The sequence below is a fragment of the Grampus griseus genome, assembly GCF_964374135.1.
Source record: "Grampus griseus genome assembly, chromosome: 2".
In the NCBI taxonomy this organism is placed as follows: domain Eukaryota; kingdom Metazoa; phylum Chordata; class Mammalia; order Artiodactyla; family Delphinidae; genus Grampus; species Grampus griseus.
The window spans coordinates 97983764-98006801 of NC_139018.1; the positions used below are offsets into that span (position 1 = coordinate 97983764).

Consider the following 23038-nt stretch of genomic DNA (forward strand, 5'->3'; position numbering starts at 1 on the left):
TTCTTAGTAGTTTATTATATTAAAATATATTTTCCCTCAGAGAAACTGAAGTTTTCCTTTTAGCAACAACGTGCACAATTTCTTGATACCAGTCATTTTCAATTTTGCTATGAAAACCTTCATCTGAAGGTCATCACTTTAGTTTTAAATTAGGAAAGGCAAAATCTTGCCTGGAAAAATCTTTCGCTGGAAAGCATGATATGTCTGTACAATTAGCTCAGATTCCTGCCATTATAGTGTGACATTATTTTTAAGTGTTAGGCTTATTTAACATTATTACACTCTTTTCTCACCTGTCATATGTCTAATTATTTATATTTTGTTTTCTCTGTCACTTGGACACTTCAGGCCATGGTAAGTGACTTTCATTTTATTTAATTAATACTTGGCAGTCTTTTCAAATGTACACTGCTCTTATTCATGGGATCAAAGAGAGCAAGATGGGGAAATAAAAAGAGACATATTCGAATAAGAAGTTTGGGTTCTCCAAGGTTTAACATCTAGTTCAATTCTGAAAGACAGACCAATTTACATAAACAACAGGTACAAATGCAGACTAAAATAAAATAAAAACATAACTTTAGGGACAGTAGTTGTCCGAGATGGAAGATCATCTTTGGAGGTAAGTCCTGTATAAGTTTACGTGGTAGGAGTGGAGATGGTAGGAGTTTACAAGTGAGGAGTGAGTCACCTGCTCACTTAGGACTGTACTCAACCTAACTGGGCACACTGGCTTTGTAGCTCCAAGGAGATATATTTCTGACCAGATCTCTTATTCCACTGTGACTTCCCTTTGTTCTTAATGGGAGAGAAGATTTAATATTCCCACATAGCACTCCTGATTTCCAGAGTTCTCTATAGCACCATCGGGTATATTATATTGTATATGTTTCAGGTGGGAGCAGCATAATGGTTCTATTTTACAGGGGAAACTAAAGGGATGTGACTCTTATTTAAAATCACCTAAGTTACCAACATTGAGTGAAGAAAACAAGTCTACTGATGATTCTCAGTTGGCAAAATGGACCCTTGGAAGAAAATATTCTGGCCAGATGTGGAAGCATATTTCAGGGAACTATGGACAACTCAAGAATCATCTAGTACCAGTCGTGATTCAGGGCTATCAGACAGATCAGCTGGCTCTGTATCAATGGTTATGTTTTATGAAGGAATGTGATTATGATTGTCTTGGGGAAAAACAATGTCTTAGAAGCCTCTTGCTAGCCTAGAAAACTTGGGCTTCAGGCCTGCCTTGCTGGGCCTCAGTTTTATCATCTGTAAAATGTAGAGCCTAGGTTTGATGATCTAAAGGGACTTTTTCAGCTCTAATGTCCTATGATTCCACATTCTGGATGAACTGGCTGACTACTGAAAATGGTAGGTCCCTATTGACTAAAGTGTCAATAGCGATAGTCTGTACTTTTACACTTTCACCTTCTGCTGAGTAATAGGTACATAGCAGTCACCTCATAATTCTGTGTTTTTTTGGTTCTATTTTAAGACCCTGGCTGCCCGGAAATCTGGACTCTCCCTGGCTATGGTGATTAGGACATCTCTAAATAATGAGGAATTGGTAGGTGCAGAGTCAGTTACTAACTATGCATTGATCGTGGTCTGGGGAAAAGCATTCTGCCTGGGCTGCTTGTTTGTTGTGTTCATTCCAGAGTTCTAGGAATCATTGGGAACGTGGGGAAAGTCTGACCCTAAACAAAGTTTCTCAGGTCCTCAGCTGCACGATCGTACAAATTATCCTGTGCTGCTCAAATACGCATGCACCTTCCCATCTTTACAAATGCCATTTCATCCTAACACAGTTTGTCACCGTCCACCTAAAAAATCCTGCTAAGTTTTTACATAGTTCACGTTTTGCTTCCTTTTGGAGGCTTTCCCAAACACCCTCCTCCCCTTCTGGCTCAATTATTAGTTTCTTCCACTGGGCTTTTCTAGCATTTAATCATGACCTCCATAGTATAGTATGGTGTAGCATGGTTAAGAGTGAAGGCTGCTTGGAGTGAGTCCCATCTGTGCCACTAAATTAGCATTGTTATGTCTGATAAGTTATGTAACTTCTCTGAGCCTGAGTTCTTTCATGTGTATAGTGAGGTGATAATAATACAGAAGATTAAGGGAGTGGATGAATATTTAACACGCTTACACGGCCTAGGGTACAGTAAACAATAAATACAAGCTGGTATTCTTATTATTTTTGTTACTACAGTTTGATTATCTTGCATAAGGCTTTCCTTTTAGACTCCATGAAGGTAGCACTATATCCTGTTAGTTGTTCTTGTTAAATATTTTCATCCCTATTGCTTAGTACACTGTCTGACGTAAGATAGAAGCTTTGTCAATTCTTGTTGAATGAAAGAACCAGCATGATTAAAAGGTACAAGTAGGGTCAGGGATTCTTGAATTTTGTTCATTAGAATCACCTGGGGGAGCTTTAAAACATACTTATGTCTGAGTCTCACTCCCATGATTCTGATTTAATTGGCTTCACATATAGTCTGGATAGAAGAGGTTTTTTTGTTTTGTTTTGGTTTGTTTAAACTTCCAGGTGATTCCAATGAGCAGTGGGTGTTGTGCCATGGTAAATGCATCCTGCACAGCCACTCTGCTGGGGCTGTTTTAAAAAAAAATAATTAATTAATTTTTATGGCTGCGTCGGGTCTTAGTTGCGGCACTTGGGATCTTCGTTGAGGCACGCAGGATCTTTCGTTGTGGTGCATGGGCTTCTCTCTAGTTGTGGTGTTCGGATTTTCTCTTCTCTAGTTGTGGCACACGGGCTTAGTTGCCCTGCAGCATGTGGGGTCTTAGTTCCCTGAGCAGGAATCGAACCCATGTCCCCTTCATTGCAAGGCAGATTCTTTACCACTGGACCACCAGGAAAGTCCCTCTGCTGGGGCTTTTATCCAATACAATTTATCTGTGCCCTCCTTTATTGCAACTAGGTACTCTACCTCCCCCAATTTTAGAGACTTTGTCATTCTTAGAGAATAAAAATGTGGCCACTATTATTACTTGTTTTAAATCTCTATACACTTGCCATTTAAACACCATTATTTATATTTTTCATTCTCTTCTTCCTGTCATTGTCATTTTCCACCCAAAGCCAACCTTTCCTAGGTGTCTATCAGCAAGCTGCCCTCCCCAACCCAGTCAGCCCTTAAGTACTACATCAGCAATAGTACATGTCCCTTTGGATATCTGGGTGCTACAGCAAGTTCAGAACATTTTTTATTGTGCCGTAGGATTTTTAAAATATGGCTGCTTTCCCAGGGGCTGCTTCTTATCTACTGGGTTTATGATGCCATGTAATATTTTCACTATAGTTTGGTTACGAGAGAAAGTAAACATTCTCTGGTATATGAGAAAGCTTCATATTGCTTGCTGAATCTCAAAGTATCCAGTCCTTTGCTTTTGAGGAAATGATCAAGATGGAAGGTGTTTATTGATAGACTCCTAGACTGTTCCTTTCTTATATTTTAAAATTTGCTATTTGGTTTAACGCACAAATACTCATTCCTATGAAAAGTGAAGAGGAAAGCGACAGAAATGAGAGGAATGCTACTACATTTTCTGAGGCTCTGACAGAGACCACACCCTCACTTCACAGTTAAATTAGCTATTGATCTATTGTTCCTTTACTTAAACATATCATTTTGCTTCTTTAGTTTCAGAAGACCTATGTAGAAGATATTTCTGTGTGGGTGTTGAGTGGATGAACAGAGTCCATCATCAGCTCCCTCTAAAACTCATAGAGCCCGTATTCCTGGGGCTCATGTCTCAAAAAGCAAATGAAATATGACTTCTGTACAACAGGCATATTAAATGCCACTCTTGACAAGCTGTCACATTAAGTCATTACATGGGCAACTAACATAAATGCTGGAGCAAATACTTTCCACTTCCCAGTTCGTGAGTCCCAGGCACCCTCAATGTGAAGCATGAAATATTTGCCTTTACATGAAGAAAAAAGGCTTGGCCATGTGGAAAATGGTAGCCCTTCTACTTGAATTAAAGAGATGTGCGGTAAAACGCTCAGTCATCTCTTCCAAGGAAGGAAAGGGCTATAAAGTCTGATGCAAGATGACAGTGGGTCAGCCAGCACCACCTCCACTGACACACTGTTGGCAGTGAGCAAAGTATTGCCAGGCGCCCCGTCCATCACCAATTCCTAGTCACCACAAGGAGCTACTGGGACTGATTGGGAATCTCCGTCTAATCAGCCCTTAAGTACTACAGCTTTGAAATATTCCCATCTGGTTTGATAACACCAGACAGGATAACAGTCTAGTATCCATATACCACAACAATAATCCGCCTGGCACTGCACTGCTCAGCTTTGTGCTTGCTTTCTCAGGGGTAGTTTCCTAGGTTTAGAGCCAAGAGTAGCACAGTCACAGTAAATCCATTCACTATTTCCACAAATATTAATTGACTGTCTTCTGTGTTTCAGGCAGTGTTTCAGATTTTGGAAATAAGGCAGAGAACAACTCATTTAAAAATCCCTGCTGTCATGATGCTTATAGTGAGAGAGGAGCTGAGATACTATGTTCTGTACCCACTGTTGCTATAGTTCATAATGGAAGCTTTTAGTAGTCAGGGGTATTTAGACTAAGACAGGCTTAGATGATGGTTATGAGAAACTCAGGTAGAGTGAGGAATCCAAATCACCAAGGCTAAAAGAGATTCTAGAACACTGTTTGTTCTATCTGGGTTGGTGTCCATGTTTAGGAGGCTGGCCTAAGGCCAGGCTTATAGGGAGTGTCAGTTCTCATAAAGGGTTGATTTGTCTAGGAGGATAGAGGTCCTTCTTCCAATAACAGGATTCAGGCCAAAGAAAAGGGACTGGCAAGAACTAGGTGTGGGGATAAACAGGATATCAGAGCTGGGTCCTATTCCTAGCATGACCTAGAAAGAAACATGGAAGGAGGAAGCAGGTCAGAACACCTGTCTGGGGCCTGGGGTTCAATCTGGAAGTTGCAGGCTCAGTTCACCCAGGGATTCCGGACTCCCGCTCAGGAACAGGAATCCTTTCATACCACGTGAACAAGTATTGAAGTGATGTGGCCTGAATTTGAATCTCAGCTCCACCTCCTACTGCCTTTGAGAACTCATTTCTTATCAATATGCTTTGTCTCCCTGAGACTTGTTTATCTCATCGTTAAAGTAATGTAATAATACTTATCTCACAATGAGGGAGAATTAAAGAAATGTCTTGCCAGGCACAGCAGTGGCAGGGCAGTGGAACAGGGTCTTAGGATGAAGTATCCAGAGTACCTGCTAAGCCCAGTGCCTCCCTGTCACCTTTGCAACTGAGGGGCAGATTGCAGGGAGTACTGACAGGGGAGTCATCAGCAATGACACCAAATATACAGGTTATCTCTTGTTTACAAGTAGTATTGCTATTGGGGCTGCTTCTTTCCTTCTTCAAGAGAAGGAAATCATGGTCCTTGGCTTGAGAAGCATGTTGGTCCAAGTCCACCATTTACTAGCTGAGGGAACTTACGCAAGTTACTGAAATTTTCTTGACATCAGTTTTCTCATATGTTTGCTAATTATGTAAGATTTTTGCACCTGTATTCATTAGTAAAATGGCCTATGGTTTACCATGTCTTTGAACAATTGTGGCATCAAGAATAAACGAATTTTATAAAATAAGTAGGGAAGCTTTCCTTTTCCACTTCTCTAGGGTGATATGCATAAAGTAAGTGTTGCTAACCTTGAAAGACTGACAAAACTTGCCTTTAAAACCGTCTTGCACATTTTTTTGTTTTTGATTTTTTAGGGTGGTTTTATGACTACTAAATCAATTTATGTAGTATAACAATTCTATCCATGTTATTTAAACATTTGTTCTTGAGTCAATTTTAATCATTTATATTTTTTCCAGAAAGTTATCCTTTTTTCTAAATTTGCAAACTTAATACCGTCAAATTGTTCATATAATTGTATCATTTATAAAAGCTTGTGCTGTTTTCATCTTATTATTTATTTGTATTTTTTTTCCTCTCTTTTATAGAGTCAGTACTGCAAGAGATTCTCTGGCATTTGTTTTGTTGACTCCATATTTTGTTTCTTTGTTTCATATTTCATTTATTTCTGCTCTTACTCATCTTCTACTTTTTATATTTTCCCTGAAGCTATTTTTCTAACTTACTAAGTTGAATATGTAGTTTGTTAATTTTTATTGTTGCTATTAACTAGTGCATACACACAAAATAATATCTACAACATAAATGAAGGGAGTAAATAACAGTACAAACACCTTATATCCATCATTCAGCTTTAAAAAGAGAATATTTCCATCCCTTGTGTATTCCTTCTTCATTTTCTTCCTCCTTCTAAACTTCAAAGATTTCGTGTCTATCATTTTGTTGCTTCTGTTTATATTTTTACCACACTTGTATAACCTAATTTTCTTTTTGTCTTTTCTATCAAATGCATTTTAAACTATTCATTTTCCTCTCAGCACACTTCAGCTGCATCATACAAGTTTTGATATATAGTGCTTTTATTGTTGTTGAGATAGAATTATTTCATAAATTGTCCAGTGATTAATATTTTGACTCATCAGTTACTTAGAAAGTGTATTCATTAATCTTCCAAACATAAGGGCTTTATTTTTGTTACTGTATCGTGTTCAGAGGACGTGGACTGTATTTTCAGTCTTTAGTATTTAATTGAAAATTGCTTTGTGGCTTAGTACATGATCAGCACTGTAGATATCCCATATGAGCTTTTTCTGTTCAGTACATAAATTTTGGGACTTCTATATCCCTGATAAATTGTTTCTTTCAACTTTTGGTAGCAATCCTGTTAATTTCTTACATGTTTTTTCCTTAAACATATTCTATGTGATATTAATACAGCTCACTGAAGTAATTAGGTTAATATCTTCCTTGATAGAACCTTTTCTGGCCCTTTCTTTAAATCTTAATGTGTTTTATGCATATCTCATAAAAACAGATAGCTTAGTTTTAAAATTCAATCTCAGAATTTGTCTTTTTATGGTTGGATTCAGTTTACATTTATTATAATAAATTTGAGCTTAGTTCTCTTATTTTTTTATTTTTTTGTGGTATGCGGGCCTCTCCCTGTTGTGGCCTCTCCCGTTGCGGAGCACAGGCTCTGGATGCGCAGGCTCAGCGGCCATGGCTCACGGGCCCAGCCGCTCCGCGGCATGTGGGATCTTCCCAGACCGGGGCACGAACCTGTGTCCCCTGCACCGGCAGGCGGACTCTCAACCACTGCGCCACCAGGGAAGCCCAGTTCTCTTATTTTTAAATGTTTAATTAAAATACTTTTCAAATTTTAAAGTTGATCAGTAATTCTGTCCTGAAAAAATATATAAAGATCTGAAAATGCTTAGTCTCTGATTACTACCCTCAATGCCCACGTTAGGTAGAAGTCAAGTCTAAATGTCCTATCTGAAAATGGTCTGAAAACCCAAAGATCCAAGCCCATGGAGTTTAACTGGATCCCAAACATACTTCTTAGGTTTCCACAGAATCTGCTTTTTTAAATCTGTCATTAAGTCCCATTTATTTATTTATGTATTTAGGTGCCTGGGGAATCTTTCTTTGCAGCCCTTCTACAAAGTAAAATGTTTTTTTCCCAACACTTACCTAGTGGGCTATATCAACTTCATCTGCCAGGTTTCCAGATCAGTTTTCCAATAAACAAAATGAATATACTAATATTTCTAGAGGATTTGGAGGGGCATCAAATGAGATAGCAGATAGACAGCACTTCAGCCATTTTGGATGCATAAATATTAGTTATTATTTTTATGATTGTCTACTTTCACTACACAGCTTTACATAGCTACACGATTGACTTTCTTGGTTTTACAAGAGAACAATAGAATGGGTTCCCTTTAAGAGGGAGGGTCACCCCTTTGCCTCTCTTCCTTTTATAATATCCTAACCCTTCTTCCTGTTCTTTCATGGCCTCTGTCAGAAGATTTATAAGAACTCAGTCTCTGCCCCGACTGGTAAGAATTAGACTTTCCAGATTAAAATGCCTAAAGTTTCTCCCAGTGGAGAAATTCAAATTATTTTGGCCGCTTATATTTAATGAGTTACTCATCTCATACCACCTTCTTTATTTGTATATATATATATTTTCATTGAAAGTTTGAATTGGAGAAAAAGTGATACTTATATAGTACATGACAAATTTACCCTAATTTGTTATCAGATCAAGTTCCATGTCATGTATTGGCATGGAACCATATTGTACTTCAGACTGTATATACTATATTGTCCTCTCCTTAAATTATTGAACCATCTATTTTATCACTGTTCTACCTTCTTTATTTGGACTCAGTCCATAAGTTACTTAGGTCACTGGTAATTAGTACCTGTTATAAAACAATATAAGTAAAAACAAATTACTTACAGTCTTCCATGTATAGGCACATAACTTTTAGTCTCTGTTAGCACTTTCTGTGACAAAAAATTTTACCCAAGTAATTTTAGCTTCTACAGTCAGTCTTATGTAATGATTAGTCTAATGAGTAAATCAGTCGTGAAATTATGTCTGTTTTTATACTCAGGAACTTATTCTACCATTGTTCTGTCCTCATGCTTATGACCAATTTCAAAGGTCACATTGTACCTAATCTTTGCTCTGCAAATCTTTCTGATGCTTTTGTCCAGAAATAGCAAAATGATACTTAGAGGACAGTAAGTAGATTTCTAAAATCATGCATCAACTATGTGAAATATGCTTGAAAAAAAGAAGCATACTTTTTTCCTGGAATTATCTAAATGTGATTGTTTTCAAGTATAGGAAAGAGATGGTTTATGTAGTTCTATGAGGGAAGCCCACAGGATGCAGAGAAAAATAGAACTTCATTAGTTAAGTTGCTGGTTAACATAGGAGAGGGAAAAGGAGAAAAGGTATGTGGCAAATGGAGACAGTCAGGCTTTGTTCCTGTTATAAGTGTTAACAGTTTGTAGATTGGAATTTTGGTGGTCCAAAGACAATGGTAATTGTTCCCTGAAGGAGGCTTGATTGCTTTATTTCTCGGACTCATTTTAATTTCCCCATGTAGTTATCAATAGAAAAGGCAATTCATTCCCTGTCCTAATTGTTCAAAAAGTGATATATTAGGGCAACTCACTTTAAATTCCAGTTTCTCAGAGCAGGAGTTTTTAACAAAATCTATGTCTAAAATATGAGCATCCTCCTCTTTGGAGTCCAAAGGTTGTACTTGGCTACTAAGTCTTACCTGAGTGAAAGCAGAGTAATCATTTCTGCAGATTAAAGCAGTGTTGAAGCAATAAAAATTGCCTTACTTTTTGGAATCACACTAGTAATATAAAAATAATGTTTATTGTTCTTTACTTCATTGCAAAAGCTTGATATCGTGGCTATAAATAGAAAAATTACTGGAAGAACATGCATCAAACCGTACCTAACTTTGAAAAATTAAATTATTTTTTATTTTAATGCTTGTTTGGGTTTATAAATTACTCTTTCAGTGAGCATGCATTTTATTATTATCAGAACATACATACATTTTAGCAAATAATATGTGTTTGTTGTAGAAGATTTGAAAAGTTTAGAAACACTTAAAATAGATTAGCAGGAGGTCTCCCAAATTGCTGAATCCATTCTGTCCTTCAGTCCTAACTCCAGTAATTGAGCTCTGCTTGTTCTTCAGACCACCTTCTCCATATGTCTAGTTCCTTGTTTACCTAGGCCAGAGACCCTCTCTTGATAACATAACCAGTTCCCATCCTTTCACATCAGCTCGGATCCTAGTAGCTACACCCTATTATCTTACTGCCTACTCTAAGTACATGTGTGTATGTATGAAAGTACGTGTGTATATATATTTTCTCTTCCCTTTAATCCAACTCTTAAAGGTCAGTTACAGGCTTCCATTTCCCATCGCCCATGGCTAATTTGACTGTTTCCCCTTGTTTTCTTCTGCTTTGTTTTTATTCAGTGCCCAATATCCTATCTTTTGCCTTATTCCACAAAAACTCCACACTATGTCCTTATAATCTTGTTTGATCCGGTCTTACTTTGCTGCTAAAAATACACTCTTTCCCCCAGTATGCAGTATTCCCCTGAGACATGAGTCCCTTATCAGATGTATTTTTCATGCTTTCCTTAGCCATTCATTTCCTCAGTTTCTAAAGTGACCATCATTCCATCTTAGGCTTTGTTGGAATAAGAAATGTTTTCATAAGCCTTTTATTTTATTTTATTTTATTTGTTTTTTAAACATCTTTATTGGAGTATAATTGTTTTATAATAGTGTGTTAGTTTCTGCTTTATAACAAACTGAATCAGCTATACATATACATATACCTGCATATCTCCTCCCTCTTGCGTCTCCCTCCCACCCTCCCTATCCCACCCCTCTAGGTGGTCACAAAGCACGGAGCTGATCTCCCTGTGCTATGTGGCTGCTTCCCACTAGCTATCTGTTTTACATTTGGTAGTATATATAAGTCCATTCCACTCTCTCACTTCGTCCCAGCTTACCCTTCCCCCTCCCCATGTCCTCAAGTCCATTCTCTACATCTGCGTCTTTATTCCTGTCCTGCTCCTAGGTTCTTCAGAACCATTTTTTTTTTTTTTAGATGCCATACATATGTATTAGCATACAGTATTTGTTTTTCTCTTTCTGACTTACTTCACTCTGTATGACAGACTCGAGTTCCATACACCTCACTACAAATAACTCAATTTCGTTTTCTTTTATGGCTGAGTAATATTCCATTGTATATATGTGCCACATCTTCTTTATCCATTCATCTGTCGATGGACACTTAGGTTGCTTCCATGTCCTGGCTAATGTAAATAAACCTGCAGTGAACATTGTGGTACATGAATCTTTTTGAATTATAGTTTTCTCAGGGTATATGCCCCATACTGGGATTGCTGGGTCATATGGTAGTTCTATTTTTAGTTCTTTAAGGAACCTCCATACTGTTCCCCATAGTGGCTGTATCAATTTACATTCCCACCAACAGTGCAAAAAGTTTCCCTTTTCTCCACAGCCTCTCCAGTATTTATTGTTTGTAGATTTTTTGATGATGGCCATTCTGACAGGTGTGAGGTGATACCTCATTGTGGTTTTGATTTGCATTTCTCTAATGATCATTGATGCTGAACATCCTTTCATGTGTTTGTTGGCAATCTGTATATCTTCTTTGGAGAAATGTCTGTTTAGGTCTTCTGCCCATTTTTGGATTGGGTTGTTTGTTTTTTGATATTGAGATGCATGAGCTGCTTGCATATTTTGGAGATTAATCCTTTTTCAGTTGCTTCATTTGCAAATATTTTCTTCCATGCTCAGGGTTGTCTTTTCATCTTGTTTATGGTTTCCTTTGCTGTGGAAAAGCTTTTAAGTTTCATTAGGTCCCATTTGTTTATTTTTGTTTTTATTTCCATTACTCTAAGAGGTGGGTCAAAAGGGATCTTGCTGTGATTTATGTCATAGAGTATTCTGCCTCTGTTTTCCTCTAAGAGTTTAAAAGTGTCTGGCCTTATATTTAGGTCTTTAATCCATTTTGAGTTGATTTTTGTGTATGGTGTTAGGGAGTGTTCTAATTTCATTCTTTTACATGCAGCTGTCCAGTTTTCCCAGCACCACTTATTGAAGAGGCTGTCTTTTGTACATTGTATATTCTTGCCTCCTTTACCAAAAATAAGGTGACCAAATGTGTGTGGGTTTATCTCTGGGCTTTCTATCCTATTGCATTGATCTATATTTCTGTTTCTGTGCCAGTACCATATTATCTTGATTACTGTAGCTTTGTAGTATAGTCCGAAGTCTGGGAGCCTGATTCCTCCAGCTCCATTTTCCTTTGTCAAGATTGCTTTGGCTGTTTGGGGCCTTTTGTGTTTCCATACAAATTGTGAAATTTTTGTTCTAGTTCTGTGAAAAATGCCATTGGTAGTTTGATAAGGATTGCATTGACTCTGTAGATTGCTTTGGGTAGTGTAGTCATTTTCACAATCTTGTTTCTTCCAATCCAAGAACACGGTATATCTCTTCATCTGTTTGTATCATCTTTAATTTCTTTCATCAGTGTCTTATAGTTTTCTGCATACAGGTCTTTTGTCTCCTTAGGTAGGTTTATTCCTAGGTATTTTATTCTTTTTGTTGCAATTGTAAATGGGAGTGTTTCCTTGATTTCTCTTTAGCCATTTATTTTAGAGTACTTTTCAAGCTTTGGTAAACATGTGCCCATATCCCCAAAGCTCAAGAGTGAAAAAACTCATAATTATTTTTTTGAGACTGGGGATATGTACCCTGTAGTGAATTACCTAGTGTTTTTCTCCAGCTTCTACAGCTTTCACATGTTATGGTTTATTCTAATGCCCCATTCAATTGATTTTCAATGTGCTGTCTAGTAAATTTTCCATGTTTTTTCTTTTTGAAATTAGCTTCACTTGCTCTTTTCATGAAATGGACCATCCCTCTTTAACCAAACCAAACATTTCAATGAAACCTTCTCAGCTGTCTTTCACTTGCTTTCCTTCAGCCTATTTATTGTTTTTGTTTTTGTTTTTGTTTTGTGGTACGTGGGCCTCTCACTGTTGTGGCCTCTCCCATTGCGGAGCACAGGCTGCGGACGTGCAGGCTCAGCGGCCATGGCTCATGGGCCCAGCCGCTCCGCGGCATGTGGGATCTTCCCGGACCGGGACACGAACCTGTGTCCCCTGCACCGGCAGGCGGACTCTCAACCACTGCACCACCAGGGAAGCCCTCCTTCAGCCTATTTAATTTTTTAGCAAGTGGTCCTTATATTTTTTACTCCTACTATAGCCTAAGGATTTAGAGCACTGACTATATGTCACTTGAATTCAATAAAATGAAAATGGATATAGGGAATTACAGTGTGTTCATCATCAAATTTAAATTATACAGATGAATTCATGTTCAAAATCAACCCTTTGCCCAGCTTTGCTTTCAAAATTAATATGTATTTCTCACTTGCGTTCAGTAGCAGACTGTTCTCTTCCCACCCAGTGTTCCAGTGAGTTAGAATTGTTGTTTTCCCCTACTAAGACAACAAATTATGCAATCTCAAATATACCTAAAGTCCATTCTTATTTTTTTGGCTCAACCCAAAATTTTGTATTACACTCACACACACACCACATATACACATTACACGGTCCTCCAGCCCCTCAGCTCAGCTAGAACATGAAACTGTCAATGGAGAGCTGATTGTAAATCTGTTATGCCGAGAATCATTCAAGTCACTTTGATGATATTGAATATCACTCTGCTAGGCAGTAAATGGGAAGCAAAGATGCATAATACATACTTCTAATTCTAAAAGAACTCTTAACAGTTCTTTTCAAGACAAGGCATCTTCATTAGGGAATGAAGCCAAGAGATTTATTGGCTTAGACTGTCTTTATTAAAAAGTGATGGATCCACTTGTTTTGTCGATACAAACCCTAACACAGGGGTCTTCTACTTGAGAACTTCCCATAGTTTGAACATACTGTTGCTCTGTAGACTCACTTGAAATATAAAGAGCTTTGACCAGCCCCTCATGGAGTAGCAAGGCTGCATCTTGCTGTTCAAAAGCTAGAAAATTTTTTTAGCAATGCTTAACTGCCTGGTAGGGAACCTCCTTCCACCATTAACAAACATATTCTGGGAAAATACATAAGGAGGGGAATGTATTAATAAAGGGAAATATGCTGTTGCCGTACTATGGATTTGAAAAATAATGACAAGTTAGCCATTTCAGCACTGTGGGAAGACATTCTGAAATGAGATTTAAGGATGATTAATGCAAAATACAAGTGCTTCCTTTTTAGCATTGCTTATCAGCTGGACTCCTACAGGATTTATGTAAATAAACATTCATTATGCATCAGGTAGTTGTGGGAAGTTATTTGTATTTGTAACTTCAGAGAGTGCTAGTCTTTCTACCAGGACGTCACCTGCATAGTGGGATATGACAATCAAATGGACAGACACATCCAAACAAGTCTCCACTATCAACACTAGTACTTAGTATTTTCTTTTTTTTTTTTTTTTTTGCGGTACGCGGGCCTCTCACTGTTGTGGCCTCTCTCGTTGTGGAGCACAGGCTCCGGACGCGCAGGCTCAGCGGCCATGGCTTACTGGCCCAGCCGCTCTGCGGCATGTGGGATCTTCCCGGACCAGTGCACGAACCCGTGTCCCCTGAATCGGCAGGCGGACTCTCAACCACTGCGCCACCAGGGAAAGCCCATACTTAGTATTTTCTTAGTGTTTGAAGTCTATGGACTATATTTGTTACCATCTCACTGTTTGATCTTCAACATAATATGGTAGATAGGTAGTACAGGAAAGTGAGGATTAGAGAGTTTAAGTCTCTTCCTAGATCACAAGACTCTTAAGTAACAGACATTCATTAATTTCACACACAGAAAATGTGTTGTAACTTTACTATGCCCAAGGACGATGATAGGCACTGTTTAGGCACTAGAGAAATAGGGAAGAGAGCTCCTGCCTTCTGAAGCCCATTTCATATGTCACATGATGGGGCCTGTGCTCGTGAACTCAGGCCTCCTGGCTCCTCGTTCAGTGCTCACTCTACCAACAGCTTCCATGTGCTATTAAATATTATCTCCCTTTAAAATATAAAGCACCATGGGAGAGTGCCACATTTAACCTTTATCTACTACTAGGGCTTTCTTATCAATTCGTTGATGAGCTCCTTCCTAAGGAATAGGTGATGAAAGCAGTTCTCTGTGGAAAGGTCTATAGAAGAAGTGTACTTTGGGACTGGGGAGGGGTGTAGTGTTAGAGAGGGTATAGAATCAGGGAGATGAGGCCTGGGTAGAATATAAAAGAGGGGAGGGAGTGTTTCTAGAGGGTTAAAATCAGCATTGAGAATATTTTCCATTACTTCATACTTTTACCAAGAACCAGAAGAACCAATTTAGACCAAGGATAGTAATATAATTCCTTTTTTTTTTTTTTTTTGAATTGATGTTTCCTGAACATCTATCTCAAGCCAGAGACTAGGTTAGGCTCTGAGGATTGATCCAGCAGTGAGCAGTGTGCTCATCATCCTTGCCCTCATGGAGTTCACAGGATAGAGGGACATAGTCATTATCAAGCAACAAGAGCTCTGTGCTGCCATGAAAGAAGCTTACACAGCAGGGAGCCCAGTCCAATATGAAGATTGGGGAGTTCTTTATGTTCAAAGAACTGAATTGGGCCCTAGAACACTGAGCAAAGAATAAGTGTGCAGAGTTATTTTGATGACTGCCCTCACTTAAATCAATAATCAAGGGGTCCCCTCAAAATAGCGTTTTCAGGAAAAAGTTGTAAAATGGTTTTATGATGAAATTCTCTAGATCCACTGATGTGGCTCGTGTTGGTTACTTGTCTCATCTTCACAGAAAATACATGTCTTCAAGAAGACTTTGCAGGCACTGATCTACCCCATGTCCTCCACCACCCCACACAACTTTGAGGTCTGGACGGCTACGACACCTACCTACTGTTACGAGTGTGAAGGGCTCCTGTGGGGCATTGCCCGGCAAGGCATGAAGTGTTCAGAGTGCGGAGTGAAGTGCCATGAAAAGTGTCAGGACCTCCTGAACGCGGACTGTTTGCAGAGTGAGTATTCGGTTAGGTGAAGAGGCAGGTGTGCAGAGCTGGTCTCACCCTATGCATTTTCAGCTCCTGCTAATTCTCAACAAATCCTACTCACCCCCAGCCTATTCATTCACACAAAGATATACATACTGCCCGCCAAGTCATGTAAATGATTGTGTCTTCCTACACTGTTGACCTTGGCACTTTCAGATTCCTCAGAATAACCACCTGGAGTTCAGTGGCACTCGGACCAAGTAGAAAACTTCACAGTGACTTCCAATCTTTGTTCTCACTTTTATCTCATAATAGCCCCACGTGGTCAGTGGGAACATGTAAAGTCACATTCCTCAAACGGGTTAAGACACACCCCTGCGATGACAGCAACTGGAATTCTTTTCCAAACCTACTTGACACCTGCCTTCTGCAGGCAAGAGCCGTGCTCTTTTGCTGTCCCTGTGCAGCCCTTAGAATTGGGAGGTCTTGCATTTGATGTCAAAGACAAATCTAACTTACCAGATAGGTGACCCTGGGCAAGGTTTTCTAACTTTTCAGGGCTTCATTTTCTTCCACCAAATAAATAGGAATAATAAAATGTACCTCAGTGGGTTATTTTGAAAATTAAATGAAATAGTTGCTGCTAAGAGTCTGGCACATAGTAGATGCTCAATGAATATTAATCGCCTCTCCATTCTTTTACATTTCTGAATAGGTACATGTCACTTTGACTTTCATGACAGGTTATCTTAAATTTTCCATTTCCAAAAGAAAATCCTTTATACTGGTACTTTAGATTAGGTCCTGAAATGCCAAAACATCATACTCTAAAATACATATTATTGGCTTTTCACTGCTGGATTTGTCTGCTGACCTTATATATAACTAAAAAAGCACTGCTGAATAAATCTATTTAAACATGGATTTTCATTTTCAAATGATTTTTTTTTACATCTAAATATTGTCCCCTTTGTTCGTTCTTTATAGGAATGCAGTCATTGTAAGGTACATAGGTTGCCTGAAATTGAGGGAGGACAGAGGAAAATGTCAAAATAAAGATTAAATCAGAAATGCTGGCACAGCTGGCTCTTGCAGTAACAGTCACACATATTGTACACTTTCCTCTACCTGATCAGTATTCTCCCTACACAGTCAGATCAGCCTAAGACTGTTAATGGTAATGAATGTGTTTTTTGAAACAAAATAGTGCCCCTTCTTTGAAAAATAAAAGGCATATTTAGGAATGAGTGCTTAGAAGAAGGCGGATTGACTCAGTATTACTCAGCCAGTTTACTTGCAAAATCTCATAATACAATTAAAATTCAGTCTACCTGTTTAAAAACTGAATTGTGAACAGGCATCTTAAGAAACAGTCACATTAGGGCAGTTGACATTTTGAGAAAACAGATAGGAAAAATATTGCCATCTAGAAACACGTGGCTTGAGTCCCTTAAAGAAAAAAAAATGATGCAGATAATACCTAAGAAATGAGTTCATTCTTCTTTAAGTCTTTCAGAGAAGAGAGATGCCACCCATTCATTAAACTTTAGAAACACTTTCATAGTCTATTTCCATTTCTTGGTATTATTTGGTGTTGGTTAAATACACTAGGCGAGCTTTGTGCCGACGTTATTCATTAAAATGCCCATGTAAATTGGAAGAATCAAAAACAGTGCAGACAAAATGAGGGTAGACATGTATGCCCCAGGAAGAGGATATTTTCCTGATCACCCCTCCTTATTTTTCCCTAAAACCCGTGTTCTCACCTTGAACGGAAAGAGGTGTTGCTAATAAATGAATTCAACTTCACCGCTTGCCACAATAACTATCAATAAAATTTAAAGTTGTCCCTACAAAATCAGTGACATTTCCTTAAGAAATTTCTCTTTTCATTGCTTTAAGCAAGAAATTTGCAATGTGACACATTGTGTGAAATACTTCCATGTGCGCCAAAATTGAAAGAAAAGAAGAGAATAAAAAATTAAGAGAAATCAGAGTTGGAAAATACAGCTAATACTGCAACTTGTAAGCACAAGGAAGTTCTTTGATTTCCTTCTCCAAATGGTCATTCAATTTCTCTTTGAGCATCTACAGAGAAAATTTAACACCTTGGCAGGAGGCTTAATTTATATTAGAAAATTCTAGCTTATAAAATAAAATTTGAACCAACTCTTGCCTTATAGCAAATTCTTTTCATTAAGCCAAATCTTACCTTTGGAGAAAATATTTAATAAATTGACTTCTATCATATATGATAGTTTTTCAAATACTTGAAGATAATAGTCTTCTTTAGGTTTCTAGAACCCTCATTATTTTGCTAATTTTCTGAAGAAATTGCAGTCTGTCGACGTGCATACACACATACACTCAGAATAAAACAAAAGGAAAAATAAGTCTACATTTGGGTCTGACTAATGACCTGTACAAAATAAAGGGTATTTAAAGTTACTTCAAATTAATTTGAGTTTGGTATTTCAGTCCCATCAAGTCTTGGGTCTGTGACTTACACAGTTGCAGTCAAGGGAATTTAGACCAGGTGATAATATCCCACTCAGTGTTCTAGTACCTCCATGCAGGTGCAGAGATGCATGGAAATAGGTTCCGCAAACAGCCTCATCTCAGCTCCTGTCTAGTTGATTCTACCTGGTGGTTTCTACGCTTGACTGCCTTCCTGGCCTGAGGCTAACAGCCATGTGAAGTGGAAGATAGGAGCAAAGGATAGCAGAGGAAAACTTAGCAATGCTTGAGAGAAGAGCACTGATCTGTCATACCCCTCCCTGTTCCAGGCCAGTAGCGGTGGGTAGAGTTCACCTGTTTTTCTTGAATTAACTCATTTCTGTCCTATTATTTGGAAATACATTTACTCTTTTTTGGAAATGGCATTTGGTGATGGAAGAATTGAAACGCAGCTAATGGAGGAGCAGGTTCCGACCCTGAATGATATTCACGTAACTCATAAGGACCTTGCCAAAACAGTTATGGTGGCAGTTTTAAACTAGGAAAAAGTGAAAAAAAGTATATGTTGGCTGGGTTGAGGTTGTATGCAGAGTGAGACATATGTAAAAAGAGAGATCACATATAAAATATTTTCCTTGATTATCTTTTTACAGTAGAAAAGAGATAACTTCAAAATCAGAAAAATATGCAAATAACCATGGAGGCTAACCCAACTGGCTAGCACTTTCTTACACATCTCCAAAGAAGAAATCCCAGAGTCCCACTGAAAAAATATTCTGCCTAGTTTTACTTCCTAACTGGAAATTTCAAGTATCTGCATAAAGAGAGAAAGTATTTCATCAAGAGTTCAGGAAAGCAGCATCTTGTGAGATGTGCTGTTTTGTTCTGTGTTTCCCACTGACATTATGTTAAGCTTACGTGCGCTAATTATTAGCCATTGTGAATTCGTAACATTCACAAAATCTGGCTAGTGCACTCCTGGCTGCAAACTAGATACTGATTTTTTTTCATATTTGTGCTACCACATTTGCAACCACACTATCTTTTAAGACGGTCAGTTATTTGTATATGTTGAACAGCTATGGATGGGAGCATTATTCTGGGTTTTCAGATCTAGAAAGAAAGTAATCAGTGTTGTCCCTGGACTCAGACATGTTTTCTAAAACTTAACTCAGGTGACTAGATGTAATATGTTCGAAACTTTTGACATTCTACTCTGTCAACAGCAATTATACAAAGTATGTTTATGTTATGAATATACTTAGGAAGCTTAGAAATAGGATTTTGCGTGTCTACTGCTATAGGGTGGAGACCAGTCTTTGTTTCCCCATAATTTAGCACACATTTAAGCACAGCTAGCTGCATAATAAGTGTTGGGGAAGCAACAAATGAGGGCATGCGAACACAATTAGAAATAGCGTGAAATGGTTTAAAGATCATCTTTCCATAGAACCGTAGATCATTAAGGGAGCCTTTGAGATCAGTAGATTGGAGAACCCGATCTACTGATTTTACTTAGTTCAGACAGTTCAGTATCTTGTCAAAAAGAATCAAATGGTAACATAGGTAGGGTTACAACTAAGGTCTCTGAACTCCCAGCCTAGTGATCTCTCCTAATTTATAAAGAAATATGCAAATTGGACCCTAGGGGGAAAAATGGAAAGTTGTTAAATTTTATCTCCAGTGCTTTCCCCCCTCCCTGTCTTTTAGACATTCTGTGCTGCCCAGACCTTGACTTCCCCGTGCTCCCGATCATGACTCCTCAAGGCCTCCCTCTATGACCAACCCACCAAGCTCGGGGTATACCCTCAGTCCACCATCTCCAGTCACAACTCACTCACTACACTGACTTTTCAATACTAAAGAGGAAATGATTTGATAAGTTAATTTGGATAAAAGTGGAATCAGTAGTTAAGTTAGCTTAGTACAATGGTCAGTTCCTTAACCCAAAGGAATAACCTTATAATGTAGCATTTTCAGGTTTTGGGATAGGGGACTCGGGGCACAAAAAGGGTGAGTATGCCTTACATAATGTCACAGACATATTCTATGTAACCTAAGCGAAGGCTACCTGTCTATCTATATACATTTTTTTCATACTCCTGAACTATTTGAGAAAGATCTGCCTTCTAATCCTGTCACAAGTAGAGTTTTTGAAAACCTCTCTGAGCACCATTTTCCATATATGTGAAATTAATAATACCTGTCAATGCCCTCCAGCTAAAGACCACCAGGAACACACCTATGGTTTTAAAAGTTCAGTTTATTCCCCATCACTTCATGGAGAATGCACACCAGGGTGAACCACAGGGCATCTCAGTAAGAGGGCATTAAAAAAGCAGAGGATTTCTCTTGATCAGGTTTGCCTTGAAGTGAGGACAATTCTGTGATTGTGTACATTAAAAAAAAAAATCTACGAGGAAAGCAGAGTGAGGCTAGCAGCTGTACTTAGTAAAGAAGCAGTAGTCACTCATATTAGGAGAGGGATGTTTGGTATTTTGTGGTTACACAGTGACCTGGTTTTCATCTGTGCTTAGAAAAAATTAGAGAGTGGCCTTGTTTGTCTTGCTTTAAGAGGGACCATGTGTGAGGATGGTGTCCTATGAGAGTCCTTATACCCAGCTGGAAAGCATTACTGCCTAGTGGTGAGCACCAGGCCAGCTTCCAGCCACAGTGTGAACCAGATGTGTCAGCCGAATTCACAGGTGTCAGAGGCTATTTTAAAAAAAGAGAAAAAGAAAGAAATCCTAAGTTTAATTTTTTCTTTGTTATCTTTTTTTTCTTTCTTTCTTTCTTTTTTTTGAAAAGGATATGAAGAAATCTATGTAACTAACACTGGTGAGACCAAAAAGATCTTTCTTCTTCCAATCTCTCCCTTCCTTCTTTTTTCTTTGCATAGTAAAAATGTTTTTGAAGTTGCCCCCCCACCTTTTTTACAATTAATTTGTTCCCTTAGAGCTTATAGGTAGTTCTGGACTCTGAAATGACTGGGAAACGTTGGGGAAGTGAGTATATAGATAACACTCATGAGATGGAGTTTTGACAAAGAATTGTGGGAGTGTATTCCTGATTTTGTGGGGGGCGTTTGGCAGGCACGTTTCTAAACTTTTCCTAAAAGTTTGCAGTTACTAAAAATGGGATGATCGAATCTGGTGGGGTTGATATAGCGGAAGCAGAGGAGAGGAAAGGTTGCTTTTCTTTGTTTGGGGCTGTAGGCTTACTGACAGTGAAGTCACTTTATAGAAGGTGGCAGTTCCTCCAAAGGAGGCTCCCTGCCCACATTCCCCACCTACAGGGGTGGGAGATGATGCTCTGCTCGATCTGTGCTCCTCCGGTTACCTGCCTGTTAATCATCAGTCCTTTGTTGTTTGTGAGAAATCGTGTGGAGTGTGCTGCTTTGATCTTACAAGAAAAAGGAGGCGGCTGTCTTGAAGACGGGGGAGTCTGGGGCTGTTCCTTGAAAGATTGAAGGTATGTTAAAAGAGGAGGGTTAAGATTATCTTGGTTGTAAAGCAACTAAAGGGAAAGGGTAGCAAGCACCAACTACATGCCCACCTACATGATTTCATGGGAAAGAAAAACAGAAGTGTCAAAAGCAGGTCCACCTACATGGTTTTACTGGTAAAAAAAAAAAAAAAAAGAAAAGCAATAAAGTTTCTCATACTAGACACTCTTAGGGAGACACGTGCCTCAATATCAGACCCTGAGTGTGCTTTCCAGGTTTATTAACCACCTGCTACCTCTGGGTTCACCAGCCTCAAACACAGGTAGGATGTTAATAATAAATTATTATTATCATTATTGTTATTATTATCTTCTGCAGTCTCTTTGAACTCTGTTGTCTTTTATCTTCAAGGACTTCATTGACTCCCATCTAGTAAATAGCTATAAAGCATTTAGCCTGTGGCAGGCACTGAGCATGGCACTGTCCAGGGACAAGTTTTCAAGGAGTTGCTTCACAGGGCAAGTAATTATGAAGCTCAGAACCCTAAAATTCCTTGCTAATGTGAAATTCATTAACAAATGCTTATAACTTCACCTCTTGGACATTCTGAGATCCCTACACTTATTCAATTATTATTATTGAAACTATATGCATTATCTCATTTAATCCTTACAATGACCCTGTAAAGGAAGACACTACTATTATTTCCTTGTGTTTCTCAGATCAATAAACTAAGGCTTACAGAGAAATTAACGAGCACAAGTTCAAATTGTTAGTAAGTGGCAAATCAGGATTCACACACAAGGCTGTGGTGTTCTATATCCAGAGCACCATGAGCACTATGCTCTCTTGCCTTATTTAAAAGTGATTGTCTTGGGCTTCCCTGGTGGCGCAGTGGTTGAGAGTCCGCCTGCCACCTGCCGATGCAGGGGACGCGGGTTCGTGCCCCGGTCCGAGAAGATCCCACATGCCTCAGAGCGGCTGGGCCCGTGAGCCATGGCCGCTGAGCCTGCGTGTCCGGAGCCTGTGCTCCGCAACGGGAGAGGCCACAACAGTGAGAGGCCCGCGTATCGCAAAAAATAAAAAAAGTGATCGTCTTGATTGATTTTTTTGCATTTATAATTGGATTTATGCCCTTGCTTTATGTTATTAAATTCATGAAGTATATATGCCAACCAAATTCTGCTTTATAATGGTGGGCACCCATTTGTTTTCTGAAAATCCCAAATCTGAAGCCAAGGACCAGGTGTATTTTGTCTCTTCATAAAATATATTCCACAACATGTTTACCATTTTAGATAGAATTCATTCTTGTTTCTTCCAGGATTTTGGCCTTGTGGTCACAGTGTGCAAGAAGTTTATAGCACATTAAATTAAACCCAGAGCCAATTAAATACTCAAATATATTGGCTTTTTTAGATTCCCCCAATAAACATTTTATCTTCTCTATTTATTGAGTGTATCCTATTTTCCAAGCGATGTGTTAGATACTTGGAATACACCTTTACTTGTGGTTGGCCTTGAAGAGTAGTGTGTGTGTGTGTGTGTGTGTG

General features: G+C 38.6%; 1 protein-coding gene across 1 annotated transcript in view; it reads left to right on the top strand.

Moving 5' to 3' along the window:
• Positions 1-23038, top strand: part of UNC13C (unc-13 homolog C) — a gene marked incomplete at both ends in the record, with an annotated part of 576078 nt that overhangs the window by 186354 nt on the left and 366686 nt on the right. The window contains 2 exons of the mRNA XM_082648355.1: positions 1502-1573; positions 15391-15610. Coding sequence (XP_082504481.1) covers positions 1502-1573; positions 15391-15610 — 292 coding nt within the window. The remainder of the gene's footprint in view (positions 1-1501; positions 1574-15390; positions 15611-23038) is intronic.